The 14,302-nt window shown below is 40.2% G+C and overlaps 1 protein-coding gene across 4 annotated transcripts in view; it reads left to right on the forward strand.

The window, feature by feature from the left end:
- flt4 (fms related receptor tyrosine kinase 4) overlaps positions 1 to 14,302 on the forward strand; it is a 63,053-nt gene that overhangs the window by 28,848 nt on the left and 19,903 nt on the right. For all 4 annotated transcript variants that reach the window (XM_074674534.1, XM_074674531.1, XM_074674532.1 and 1 more), the window contains exons 3-10: positions 880 to 1,154; positions 7,634 to 7,779; positions 7,889 to 8,054; positions 10,002 to 10,141; positions 10,223 to 10,394; positions 12,563 to 12,680; positions 12,774 to 12,958; positions 13,609 to 13,774. In XM_074674534.1, coding sequence (XP_074530635.1) covers positions 880 to 1,154; positions 7,634 to 7,779; positions 7,889 to 8,054; positions 10,002 to 10,141; positions 10,223 to 10,394; positions 12,563 to 12,680; positions 12,774 to 12,958; positions 13,609 to 13,774 — 1,368 coding nt within the window. The remainder of the gene's footprint in view (positions 1 to 879; positions 1,155 to 7,633; positions 7,780 to 7,888; positions 8,055 to 10,001; positions 10,142 to 10,222; positions 10,395 to 12,562; positions 12,681 to 12,773; positions 12,959 to 13,608; positions 13,775 to 14,302) is intronic.

A 14,302-nucleotide genomic window follows, 5' to 3' on the forward strand; every position in this document is an offset into this window, starting at 1 on the left:
AAAGACTCACATCACCCACAATCTCCAGGAAAAAGGAAGTCAGTTTCATTTCAGCCAATTTCAGCTTTACTGTGAACAATTTTCAGATTCAAAAAACACAATCAAAACGTAATCAGCTCGCCTCAGAAAATAACCGGTGAATCCTTTGATTATCTGCTGTTGTTTCTGGGGTTATTTCCAGTCGTCACATTTTGGCTTTGTCTGCTAATGTCAACATTTGGAGTCTGTGGCAGCAGGTGGTGAAAGCATGTATCAGTTTACAGACAGCCATAACGATCCTACTCCATCTCACTCACAATGCCTCAGGGTTACACATAACTGAATTTATAGGACAAAGCAGGAAACCAAAAGGGATGTGCTGATGCGCTGTGAAATTTATTGCAGTTCTCACAAACAAAGAAAATGTACAAACAAACCAAAACAGAGTGACAACCTCCTCACATTAGTTTGAGTCACTCTAATCTCCATCTTCAGTTACACAAAACATCCCTTCAACTTTTCTTATGTAATGTTCGGGAGAATCTTGTAAAATAATAACAGATATTAAAAACACTCTCTGTTTTTTGTCTCATCACAAAATACGTTTTAAGGGAGGAGCAACCTTTGGAAAGCGGTGATAGGCTAACTTTACTCACATCTCCATTTAATTCAGCATCAACACAGGAGCTGGTGTGAGTTGTAGCAGTATCAAAAAGACAACATCTTTTGGTTTGAGAGAAATTTGTGCAGCTCCATCCTTTTTTTATGAAACTAAATATAATTTAATCAGTGTGCATTAGTCATTCTTAGAACAATAATCAGATCTGCGTAAACACAGCCGTAATCAGATCCTGACTCTTGTTTCAAACAGTGTTGAACAATGTGTGATTGTCTCCTCAGGGGAGAGCGCACTCTGGCCTGGGCCTGGCCTGATCAGACTCTGCAGGGACAGGAGCTAACTCGCCGTCAGGCCCAGCTGCCGGCCACTAGAGACTCTGGGCAGAGAGTGGTCCTGATCAGTGAGTGTAAGGGACAGCCTGAGAAACCGTACTGCAAGAGGCTGGTCCTGAGCGCCGCACAAGCCAAAGACACGGGCTACTACCGCTGCTTTTACAAAGATGTCAAGGCCGTCATCATCGGCACCACTGCCGTCAGCATTTATGTCTTCGTCAGAGGTGAGTCACCTTTCTACAACCACACCCTGACACACACACACACACACACACACACACACACACACACACACACACACACACATACACACACACACACACACACACACACACACACACACACACACACACACACACACACACACAAATCAAATGTTTTTTTAAATGACTTGCTCACCTCACTGGCTCAGCATGAAACGTTCATTATAAAGTTTTAATTTTCAAGGTGTGCAAACTTTGGCACTTATGTTGTCAGTTTTGACAAAACACTTCATCCCCAGCCCTCTTTTCTTTTCTATTAAGAAATCCATTTCATAAAGCTGTGAGTCTGCAGTTTGTGGGGCCATTTTGCTGTCAGGACTCTTTCTGTGTTTGAAGACAACATGTTTCATCTCCCTCCTCCCCTGTCTGACCTGGGCTGCAGCTCTTTAGCTTGGCTGTGCTGCATCCTTTAGTCTTTGGTTTCTCTTATGCTTGGGAGGTTCACAACACAACCAAAGAAGTTCGACTGAAACTGATCTGCTGGTTGAAAATGACTTCAATATCAAAGCAGCCAGAGCTGGTGGTGGTTGATTTTACCCCAGGAGCATCCTGGAAGCCACTGAGGTTAATGTTTTGATCATTGGATAAACAAACTGGTGAAGGAATGAGCAGCCTGGTCACTTTACTAGAGAGGATCTGTACAATAAATCCACTAAATAAAAAATTTGCATGAACGCTCCTAAGTCTCATCTATACAAGGATTTTCATGTGGCTCTATGAGTGGCATCTGGTCTAAATCATGACTACATTTATAGCAAAGTAGGTTGATGTATACCTTGCAAAATATTTATAAAATTCAACAGTAGTACTTTTACTGTAATAGAGTGATTCTTTAACTTGGGGAGCATCATTTCATGTCCATGAGAAATACTTATCAATTTTAATAAGCATTCATTTCAAGCAACAACCAATTTGACAGTGGGTCATACAGAAAATTAACAGGTTCTATAATTTTTAATAATATAATTAATATAATTCATAGAAATACAAATCATGTATTGGAATTTGGAGTTTTTGTGCTGTCTGTGTTATCTCCTCAAAATTAACACTAGAACACATGTTTGTGAGTATTATTTTCAACATTATTTGTTTAAAATAATCATTAAAATTTGACAAGGGTGCTTTAAAAACTATTTTTATAAATAGTACTGATAAAATAAATCATTTTGTGTGTGTCAGAGGAATCAGCTTCAACCGTGTTACCGCTGAAAAAAGGCCTATAAATCAGCAATGGTTTGCTTCAAAGTCACATGACTAAAATCAATTGAAGTCGCATCTTTTTGGTGGGAACCATGAAGAAAGCGTGGCATATCTCAACTCCTCCTCATCAATATTTCATCATGGTGCGCTTTAATTGATTGTCAACTGTGTTCCCAACATTTTCTGGTGTTCTTAGTCCAAATGTTTAAAAACAAACTGTGAAGAAAATGCACAGTAATATTTTTTTTCTTTTTAAATCACTTTTAAAAACCCACTTTTATAGGCTGACTTTTATGTGATGCCATCTTTCGTCTTTCGTCCGCCGTCTTTCATTCTTTCATTCTTTCATTTTTTGCTCTCTTATTTTTTTATTTTTGATTAATCAATTTATTTATTTAGTTTTTCTCTATCTTATTGTTCTTACCTTATTAAATACACCCTCCTTATTTATATGTACTTATTTATTTATTCTATTTTATTACTGTAATTACCTTATTCTAATCCTGGTTTTGCCTAAATTATGATTCACCCTCGTTTCACTTTTAACCTTTTCACTTATACCCTTTAGGCCTTTAATTGTTTTATTGTTTGCTCATATCTATGCTTTATTAGCATTATTCTTTCATTATTCTGTTCACATTTATTTTACAATTTTATATATTTATGTTTGATGTTCTGATTTTGTTTGTAACTGTCTTTTGTTGCCCTTTCCTTTGCCTTTTCCTCCTTTGTCTCACTGAGTTTATGTTTTTAGCTTTTACCCCAGTCCTCATGGTCTCATTTTACGTTGTATGGTTCTTGTAATGTCTGGGTCCCTGACTATGCTTCCTGTTGCCCTAATGCATGGTGTCTTTCTGCACAAGTGCCTCTTGAACTGTGTGTTTTGTTTTTGTGTTTCTGTGCTTGTTGTTGTTTGTGTTTCTATTAAGGCACTTTGTAAACTTTTGTTTTTAAAAGGTGCTATATAAATAAAGTTATTATTATATTATTATTATATGAGGTGATTGAAGTCAAGTGGTGCCATGTTCAAGGTCTGCAGTTAGCGCAAGAGCCAAAAAATGGAGAAGATGTCAACCGTGTTACCCATCACAAAAGTCAGTGTTGTAGAGACAGGTTTGTCCCATCAACCATGTTACCCATGTTTTGTCCACCAAGTTACATGTGATTTTTGTGCCATAATTATTTTAGATTTTGGCTAAACTGTGATATAATTCATGAGAGACATTTCCAGGGAGCATAGTCTTGCATAAAAATGTTGAATCACTCCATATTCAGTATTACATAGATTTATGTTCGGAAAATTGTCACAACTTTTGTCCATAATAGGGTTGACAGAATTATGCTCCTTTTTTTTTTTACTTAAATATTTAAGTACTCATTAGAGCTTAGGCTTGTCAACTAATGAATTAAGTGCATTCCAGGTCTATCATTTGCAATCAAATTGAATACGAAACAAAAAAAAGCACATATTTTTTTCACTTTTTGTATGTTGAAATGTCCCCATAATTATAGAATCACTCAATGAACTCTTGAATAGATTACAATAACTGATGCAAATATCAGTTAATTGTATGCTAAATGTGTATAACACGTCAAACAGCTCATGAAAATACAAGACCTGCATGGAAAAGTGGATTTTATTTCCGTCTTTGAGAGCCTCTTACTCCTTCTATACAGCACTTTTACAACTCTTTTCTATTATAGCAGCCTCTGCTTGTGCTCACCCCTCTCTATGCGCAGTGGGAGAAAAGAAGAGGGAGGAGTAAATAGCTAGAGAGATGGATGATTGTCATGTAGAGGAATCCTGCTGACCAGTCCACTCATGTGTGGTGCCTGTTTATCCACTGTGACAAGGTGCCAAAACAGTTTCCACAGATCTAAGCAGGAGGCCGATCAGAAGCAGATGAAATCACAGACGTAAATCAGACCCAGCATGAGGTGAGACAAGAAGGGACGCATGTGGATCCAGTTAGACACGGAGACACCGCCCCTTTCCCCCTGTCTCTGCTGCACACTATCACCTTGAAAGATGGCTGTGTGGTATAACCTGAAAGCATGGATTTATTGCTTGTGTTATAGCGTGAGTACATGAACATGTAAGCTCATGTAAAGAGCACTAATACCCCTGATGCTTTGTGTTTTGCCCCAAGCAAGACATCTCCTCTGACTAAACCTAACACAGTAGAATACCTGCTGGGATTTATTGTGAAGAACTTAAAGCACCCAGAGTTGTGTATTATTTCTGTTACCTTTGTGTATACAAACCGCTGCTGGGAAGAAATATAAGCCTCGCGATCGGACCTATTGTTTGGCCTTGCAGCAGCATGAAGCCGTAGCTTTCAGTGCTCAGAAAAAAAGTATGAAAATAATAGAGGGCTTATTGAGAAAAAATAAATAAATAAGAAAGCAAGCGAGCAGGTTATAGTCACACCTCATCTATGGCTGCTGAACAAAAATCGCTGGTATTGACAGGGAAGCCTGAAAGATAAGCAGTTTTATAATAGTGTGTGCTCACGCTGTGGTTATGAGGTTTTGCAGTGATAACAGCGGCATTTCAATTAGCAGCGTTGTGGTCTCCCAAAGTCTCTCTCAACAAACTGCGAGTCTGTATGGCGAGGAACATCAATAAAGAGAAGAAACACAGGAGCGGCGTCTTCCTCTCAACAGACAGTGTGTGTGGGCATCGTAGCAACTGGTTAGAGGAGGATTAAACCCTGTTAGCTGTGTGTCTCTGTGCCGACAGGTAATAACACCTCCTAATGGTATTTACTGCAAGGGAACAGACGACACTGTTGAATTAGATGTAATCATGATAAACTCCATATGTGGTGTCCATAGGGGCCATTATCAGACTGTGAGATATGTGGCTGTCTGTTCATGATGTTACTCTGGTAATAGCTGCCATTATCCCAGCAAGTATCATTGTCACTATTTAAAGCTGCTGAAAACCAGCATGTAACAAAAGCCTTCGGACCATGTAGAAGAGTTTTTATGTGCTCGAGTACTGAAAGAGTATTGGAGACAGGTTTCTTCTTAAGTTGTCATTTAAGTTTCAGTAAACTTTGCTTAAACATTCAGATTTAGGTTGTGCTTTGATTTTTCCTATATATTTAATATTGAAGCTCTGTACATTTACTCTGCTGAGGGTTAAAAAAATAAATCTGGCTCTTGTGTGAACATACATATTTCTCGCGACCCCTGCAATTATCAGAGTCCCAGTTCAGCCGCCCCAGTCAATAAAGCTTTTCCACGTCCTTGATGCACCTTTCCATGCATTAGATACCGTAACTTACACTCATCGGCCACTTTATTAGGCACACCTGTCCAACTGCTCATTCATGCAAATTTCAGCCAATCAGCTGCAACTCAATGCATTTAAGCCTGTAGTAGACATGGTCAAGACATTCTGCTGCAGTTCAAATCGAGCATCAGAATGGGGAAGAAAAGTGATTTAAGTGACTTTGAACATGGCATGGTTGTTGGTGCCAGACGGGCTGGTCTGAGTGTTTTAGAAACTGCTGATCGACTGGGATTTTCACGCATAACCATCTCTAGGGTTTACAGAGAATGATCTGAAAAAGAGAAAATATCAAGTGAGCAGCAGTTCTGTGGGTGAAAATGCCTTGTTGATGCCAGAGGTCAGAGGAGAATGGACAGACTGGTTAGAACTGATAGAAAGGTAACAGTAACTCAAATAACCACTGGTTACAACCGAGGTCTGCAGAAGAGCATCTCTGAACACACAACACGTCCAACCTTGAGTCAGATGGGCTACAGCAGCAGAAGACCACACCAGGTGACCCTCCTGTCAGCTAAGAACAGGAAACTGAGGCTACAATTCACAAAGCAACACCAAAACTGGACAATAGAAAATTGGAAAAACGTTGCCTGTAGAGCTGAAACGATTCCTCGAATGATTTGAGATACTCGATTACAAAAAATACTCGAGTAATTTTCTCCGCCTCTAGGAATCGTTTAATTTTTAAAAAGATCAAAAAGTGTTATTTCAAATAGAGCTGAGGCCATATTAAGAGAGTTTTCAGACCCCTCAAGCTACCTCTTATACAAAGTAGCAACTAGCAACAAATCTAGCTTCTTTGCTGGAGTCTGGAGACTAATGGGTCATTCTACGAAACGGGTGCCATTTGGGTCTGCAACATTTGATGAGATGTACAAGGCACAAAAAATGTGTCAAAGTGTGTTTACAAATTTTGGAGCTACCAAAGCAAGTGCTTTTACTGACATGCTGTATCGGAAAATTCTATTTCTTAAATAGGAAAAAATTTCATTTGAAAAATAACTGCTCTTTAACTAAACAAAACTGCTTTTTAACCGATTACTCGATTAATCAATGGGATTTTCAGTAGAATACTCGAATACAAAAATATTCAATAGCTGCAGCCCTACTTGCCTGGTCTGATGAGTGTGGATTTCTGCTCCACATTCAGATGGTAGGGTCAGAATTTGGCATCAACAACATGAAAGCATGGATCCATCCTGCCTTGTATCAATGGTTCAGGCTGGTGGTGTAATGGTGTGGGGGATATTTTCTTGGCACACTTTGGGCCCCTTAGTACCAACTGAGCGTGGTTAAAATGTCACAGCCTAACTTAGTATTGTTGCTGACCATGTCCATCCCTTTATGAGCACAGTGTACCCATCTTCTGATGGCTACTTCCAGCAGGATAACACTCCATGTCATAAAGCTGGAATAATCTCAGACTGGTTTCTTCAACATGACAATGAGTTCACTGTACTCAAATGGTCTCCACAATCACCAGATCTCAATCCGATAGAGCTCCTTTGGGATGTGGTGGAACGGGAGATTCTCATCATGGATGTGCAGCTGAAAAATCTGCAGCAACTGTGTGATGCTTTCATGTCAATATGGACCAAACTCTCTGAGGAATGTTTCCAGTACCTCGTTGAATCTATGCCAAGAAGGATTAAGGCAGCTCTGAAGGCAAAGAGGGTCCAACCCGTACTAGCAAGGTCTGCCTAATAAAGTGGCCAGTGAGTGTGTATTTAGAGCTGTTTTGTGCTGATTGTCAAAGGTGCCACTGTTTTGTGCTGAGCCAGGCTGGTGCGATCTCAAATGTGACGGGTGACACCCACAAGCTTGATAAATGATCCTAACAGCAAGTCAAAGTACTTTTTGATCCTGGATGCTTAATTACACTCTCAACTTGAATGTATTAACTATTGATTTTACCATCTTTGTTTTCATCTGTCCTGAGCAGACCCCGAGCAGCCCTTCCTCAGGAGAGACAGCTATGGAGAGGCCAGCGGGAACAACCTGGAGACCATTTTAATCTCACGCTTATCAACGCACGTCATTGTGCCATGTCTGGTCACAGTCCCTGATCTAAACGTCACTCTCCATGCGGTTTGTACTCACAACATGCTTTCTCTTTCTCCAATTAAAGCTGTCAAGTGATTTTTTTGTGTAGTGACTGGAGCTTGAATAGCTTTTTTTGTGTGTATGTCTCTGTCAGTATCCAGCTCCTCTGGAGAAGAGCGGGATGACATGGGATAACAAACGAGGCTGGTCCATCCCAAGACAAACGATTGACAGCGTGCCCATGCTCATCGGGTTTCTGTGCGTCGCCACGCTGGGAGGCAAAGAGTTTCAATCTACCAACTACTTAATCCACCCGACAGGTAAAGCACATCACATCTGTGTGTTTACTCTGAGGCTTCAGAGAGTTTAGTTTAGGCCTGTATTGATTTTATGAAGAATGTGAAAAACAGTTATGAAAAGCCTGTTTTTACACGGCTTTATGTTTTCTGAAGAGAATTTCTTCTTTCCCATAATGAGCATGAATGTGGATCTACGTTTCAAAGGAAAAGGGAGACGGCAGGGTCAGAAATACAAAACACTTCAGTCAGCGCGTCTTCTTCATGCATGGCAGAAATCAACACAAAGCATTATTAAATATTTATTTAAATAAAAGAGCTGGTGAATGATTGGCAACACGTAGCTGCAGACAGCTTGTTTAAAATGATCAACACAGCATCATAAGACAAACAACTTTCTCCACTGCCTCTCTTGCCTTTGATGTCTTCTTCCTCACTGAGCAGCAGCCTGTTTATGTGTTTGCAGCTACACAGCCAGCAGACGTTGGCTTTCAGTACTAAATCAATATAGTGGCTAGTTTTAGTGTCTCAAAGTTTGACAACTTTGTCTAAAGAAAGTACTGCCAAAAAAGAAATGCTCCATGAAATGCAGCAATCAACTTAAGTACACCTGAAGTTTTCTTTTAAAAATTACATCCACATCAGACACACACACACACACTCACATCAGAGTTGTGATGTGAGCTGTTTTTGGAGCATAAATTGCACCAAAACAGGAGGTAAGTTTGATTTCAGTGAGCAGGTTCAGCACGTTTAGGAAACCCTTAAGAAGAAGTAGCAGGTCTTTTGACTCTTCAGCTTGATATTTATGGCAAAGAAATAAGTTTCGGTACTGAGTTTGTTGAGAAAACCACAAGGTCATATGGAAAGTTTCATTTCTCATCTGGTGATTTTTTTCATGTTTTTTTTGCACTCTGCTTTTTAAAAATGCAAAAGTATCCCCCCCCCCCCCCGTGGTCTTATTGCAACAAGAGGAAGAAAATTAGATGATGCAGCTCTTGAGTTTTCCTCTCATGTTCCAGTGAGATATTTTGAAGGATCATTCAGACATTAACACCAGCAGCTTCCAGTGCAGACAATTAAATTAGATTTGAAAGAAAAATTAAGCAGGAAATCAAAGGTGGCACCAGAATGATTGCACTGTCACCATTATTCCACACAGCTGTCACTCTGCTGGTTATGTCTTCATGCTGACCATTTGAAGGATTTTTATTTCATTATGCTGTCTCTTCCTGAACAACTCCCTTCTTTATGTGGGAAGATATGCCATTTGGCTTTCAGAATTAAAAGAAAAGACTGAAAAGGAAGAGAGGCGAGGGCATAATTCAATTTTCACCAAGAAGAGGAGAGAGGAAAAGGAGAGAAGAAGAGGAGAGGAGAGGAGATTTCATGTGGTTTTTGCCTCTTGTGTGTGAGTGAACTTTGAGGGACCTGGAGGCTCTGCGCTGTGTGATGTGAGATCATTCCCCTCACTCCTCAGAGGGCGAAGGGAAACTCATACCCACTGCTCCAGGCCAAACCTAACAGCAGCATCAGTCAGAGGCGAAAGCTGAGAGCCAGTTTTCAGTCCTGAAGCTAATGGGGCGTTAAAACAATCAGGCAATCACAGTCTGCTGAGCAGACCTCACTGGCCTTCGTGTTATTTTAGACACCACGCAATTTCCAGTGACTGCACAGAGAGGTGGCTTAAGTATCAAAGGCTCTGGCCAATGTCCAGTCGTGATTTTTTTTTGCTTTTCTTTCTTATCTTGAATGGAGTCTTCACTTTATTCCATTTTAATTTCCCGCACTAATTTTTATTTTGACACATGAATGGAAACAGTGCGAGCAAGTGACAGACAATTCTTTATAGTAGGATGGCTCCTCGTTTCCTCTGGTGGAGAAAGGAAGGAAAAACTGCTGAAGAGGCCACCGTGACCTCTCCCACTGTCCCCCTGTCCCTCCCTCTCCCTCATTCATTTTCCCTGGCAGGAAGTAAGGTTTACGATGTCAAGCTGTTTCCTGAGGACCCTGTGGAGCTGATCGTAGGGGAGGCCCTCACCCTGAACTGCACGGCATTGGTGGAGTTCCAGGCTGGAGTGGACATTCAGTGGTCTTACCCTGGCAAACAGGTACACAGCAGTGACAGCTTGTTGCATGTTTTGAAAAAGTCAAAGCACAAAAAAAAAAACTCAACAGTTTCTTTTCACCAGACGAACAGTCGAGTCGACACAAGATCCCACCGTGAAGCTCTGTCTCGTGCCACAGAGGCTGTGAGCATCCTGACCATCCACAGCGTGAACGTCACAGACACTGGCCCCTACAGCTGCAGCGTCACCAGCACGGAAACAACACTGAGTCAACTCACTCAAGTCATGGTGTACGGTAAGCAGTGTGAATCAGCCTGAGAGCCCAACATTTTTTTATTCTGAGTTTTTTTTTTTTTTAATGAATTTTTACAACTGACAAAAAGCTCACCAATGCAATGAAGTGTTGATAACCCAGTGTAAAGCAGAGAATGTAGAGGTGAATGAGTATGCTAGGCTGAGCAGGTCCTAAACTAGGGCTGCAAAATTACAGGGATCAAAGTTGAAAACTTAACATAGCAATTTCTGAAAATAAACAGGATTTTTTGGGAATTTATATGAACTGCATTCACCTGGTTGTATACAAATATAAAAATTAAACATTTCAGTTTTTTATATGCAGACATACAAGCAAATATGTCTAACCTCTTAAGACCCAGTGTCTACATATGTGGACATTACATTTCTGTCTCTTAGGCCCATGAGACTTCTTTTTTTTTAAACTTTGACCTATTAGCCACATTTAGGGACACTGCCCATGTCATCTTTTGGTGATATCACAACATTACACCCATTTTAGAGAAAAAACAATGTATTTCAGTAAAATAACTCTACTAACAAACAACTAGTAGAGAACTTGTCACACAAATAATCAAACTTTCCGTACAAAGACTAATTTTGTTTATTACGTGGAACGATCTGCCACTTATAATAAAAACATCCCCCACCCTAACGACTTTTAAATCAGGTCTTAAAACTCACTTTTATTCTTTGGCTTTTAACTCAGAATGGGAGTTGTGTGATCTGTGTCCTTTTATGTCTTTTGTGGTCTTAACCCCTTTTTTATGACTCTTATTTGTTTCTATGTTTTATTTAAATTGATTTTATTTCTTTTATGTTATTTTAACTGTGCAGCACTTTGGTGAACTTAAATGTTTTTAAAAATGTGCTATATAAATAAAGTGTATTGGATTGGATTGGATTGGATTGGATTGGATTGGATTGGATTATACTATACTTATTAGGTCTTACTTATCCCAAATAGCAAGTTAAATTAAAATTGCACACCAGACAAAAGCTTGGGTCTTAAGAGGCTAATGCCATATTTTTAAACAACATCATAAATGAACTTTTTTGAAATTTTCACTGAGTCTTTCTGTCATGAATATAGGCATAAATATTTGTCATAGGCAAACATACATGCAAATATGCCTGATACAGCATTAATAAATGTCACTTATGAGTTTTTAGAACTGTAGATCTTAAATTTCCCTTCAGGTTCCCTCAAGACTTCTAGACTCCAAGTCAAGAAGAAGGCTTGTGAAGTAGTGATGGATGATGATCAAATGTGCTTGGAATTGTTTGCATGTGATTCATGGTACACAGCTGAATTTGAATTCAATGTTTCATCAAAGATCATTTTTGAAAACCTTGTTTAAAGTTGTTCACAAGAAAAAAAAATTCAGACCTCAAATTTCTGGGAATTTTTTTTTTGAAAAATTCATTAAAATTGATGGAATAAAACCCCAAAATTAACAATATTCCTAGAACTAAATTCCCACGTAAAGTTTGAGGAAACTTTACAGAAATGTACCAGAACTTTTCCACATCTTTGCAACCCTACCCTAAACACACACTAGAGCTGAGTGTAATGTCTGGGTTTAAAACTGGAGTACTGGACAGACTGAAAGGGCTCTGCCTTTTCACATCCACTACCTGCTTAAATCTACATGACAGCAGCATGAATCTCCATCTGGGGGCTGTGGATGTCTGTTTTACATTTACAAAAGTGTCTGTGATGACTGGAGGGACATTTCAATTCAGATGTTAAAATTCAGGGAAACAAGCAGACTTTGTATTCCTCATCACACAGCAATAATGAATACAGAACGTTATCTATGGAGCTTTTTTTGTTAGCATAATCTCACAATAGCCAGAAGCCAGATCAGTCAAAGAAGGGTGCAGCCTGAGGGTACTACTATTAACAGTCTAATACTTTGGCACGAAACCACTTCTTGCACACTCGGCTTTAACATGGTCTCCATAGGAAATGATTGTTTTGACACAGAGCTGAGGAATGATTGAATAAGTTTTGACTGAAGGTTTTAGGCCAGCTTTGAATCAAAAGGAGCTTTCCTGTCCAATGTTTCAAAGCAGTGGACTCTCAGAGCTGTAGCTAACTTCAACTTTGGGATTTGGACCAGTGCAGGGACTAACTCATACTAATGAGTGTGTATCCTGTTCCAGAAAAGCCATTTATCAGCCTGAACTACAGAAACAAAGAGGTGGTGGAGGTTACTGCTGGACAGAAATTCTTTAAATTACAAGTAAATGTTTCTGCGTTCCCTACACCTGAAACCCAATGGTAAGATGAAACTCTTCTTACACTTTCATATTCTCCTCAAGTGGAGGAAATACATGTGTTCATGAAGTGTGTGTGTCTGTGTGTGACATACAGGTATAAAGATGGAAAGCTGATAAACCAGCTTCCTGAGTTCAAGATTAAAAGACTAAGGATGCACCCGAACCACGCCCTGGAGTTTAAGGAGGTGTTTCAGGGGGACTCTGGGCTCTACACGGTGGTGCTGAAGAACAGTGCCGCTGCGCTTGAGAGAAGGCTCAACATCACGCTTGTTGTCAACGGTAACCAGCCTGTTTGTCTGTGTACCCTCAGAGGACTTCAGCCAGATGTTTTGTGTATAACAAAACCAGAGGATGTGCAATAATTAGCACTACTGCTACAAAACTCCAGAGGTTTACTCCTTTTCCAAGTAAGGACAATAGCATTCGGTAGCCGTCGACACACAACAACTGGAAAAATAAGATTAGTGTTCAGACATAAAGTGTGTGGTTTGAGTGTTGAATCAACAAAAAAACACACAAGGAAGAGAAGTCTGAGAATATAAATGAAAATCAGTTTACTGTGTCGTCGCGTTGTGTCATTTTTCTTGGTGAAGTAGAATCTGAGACTGAAACACAACAAAGTGCATTCACAAGCTTTAGTTGATTTTTCCCTTTCAGGGTTGATGTTCTTTCATTTTAAGCTAACCATGGATTTCTCTCTGATTTCTGTGGCCTAGTTGGTTTTAAGTGTGTGTTTTAGTTTCCTGTCTTCAATTTTCAGATTATTTTGAATTTTTCAAAGCAGTGCGCCATGATTTTGAGGGCAGTTTTCTCTTTTCCTGTGACCGACTGCCAACAAGTCCATGGAGTTCATTTTCTCTGCCAAATGAAAATATGCTGAGACACATCTGTTACTCTGACTCATATTAGGTGTCTCTCCTCTTTTCCAGTCCCTCCTCAGATCCATGAGAAAGAAGTGGCAGATCCATCCAGCCCCTACCCCAGTGGCAGCAGCCAGACTCTCACATGCACTGCATACGGGCTCCCTGCTCCCTCCGTCAGCTGGCAGTGGAGGGCCTGGGGCCCGTGTATCGTCAACAGCACTCAGAGCAGACTGTAAGATAAAATCCGCTCTCCTCAATACGAACAGTCACACACTCAGAAGTGATGGTTTTGTGTGTGGGAGCAGAAAAAGGTTTTATCGAACAGGACAGACAAGAGGAGAGGAGTGGGAAGCAGGGGAGGAAGAGGTTAGAGTGAAATTATCCACTGACACTGTGTCTAGGAAAGAGGGAGGAGACGATGAAGAAAGATATGTGGAGGTGGGTAAAAAGAGAAGGGATTAGGAGGAAGGTGGAGGAGAGGCAAAAAGAGGAACGAGAAGACGAAAGGAAAGAGTGCCTGTTTGGTGTCCGACCTGCTTCCTCCCCCACGCAGCGATAACGTTTCTGTTTCTCTGCAGCTGGTTGGCCATGCTTCAGTTCTCACACAGCCGTCTCACTTTCCAAGATTCGTAGGCAAACACACACACACTCAAATACACAGAACCCATCTTGGTGTGTTTGAACCCATCAGGGTGCTATATATCACACGCACACTCGGTTAAATGCACACATAAACTCAAATGCACACTCTCGTATTTAT

Source organism: Halichoeres trimaculatus, unplaced genomic scaffold, assembly GCF_033239565.1.
Source record: "Halichoeres trimaculatus isolate MK-OKI-2021-1 unplaced genomic scaffold, fHalTri1.1 fHalTri1_scaffold_7, whole genome shotgun sequence".
NCBI classification, from domain to species: Eukaryota; Metazoa; Chordata; class Actinopteri; order Labriformes; family Labridae; genus Halichoeres; species Halichoeres trimaculatus.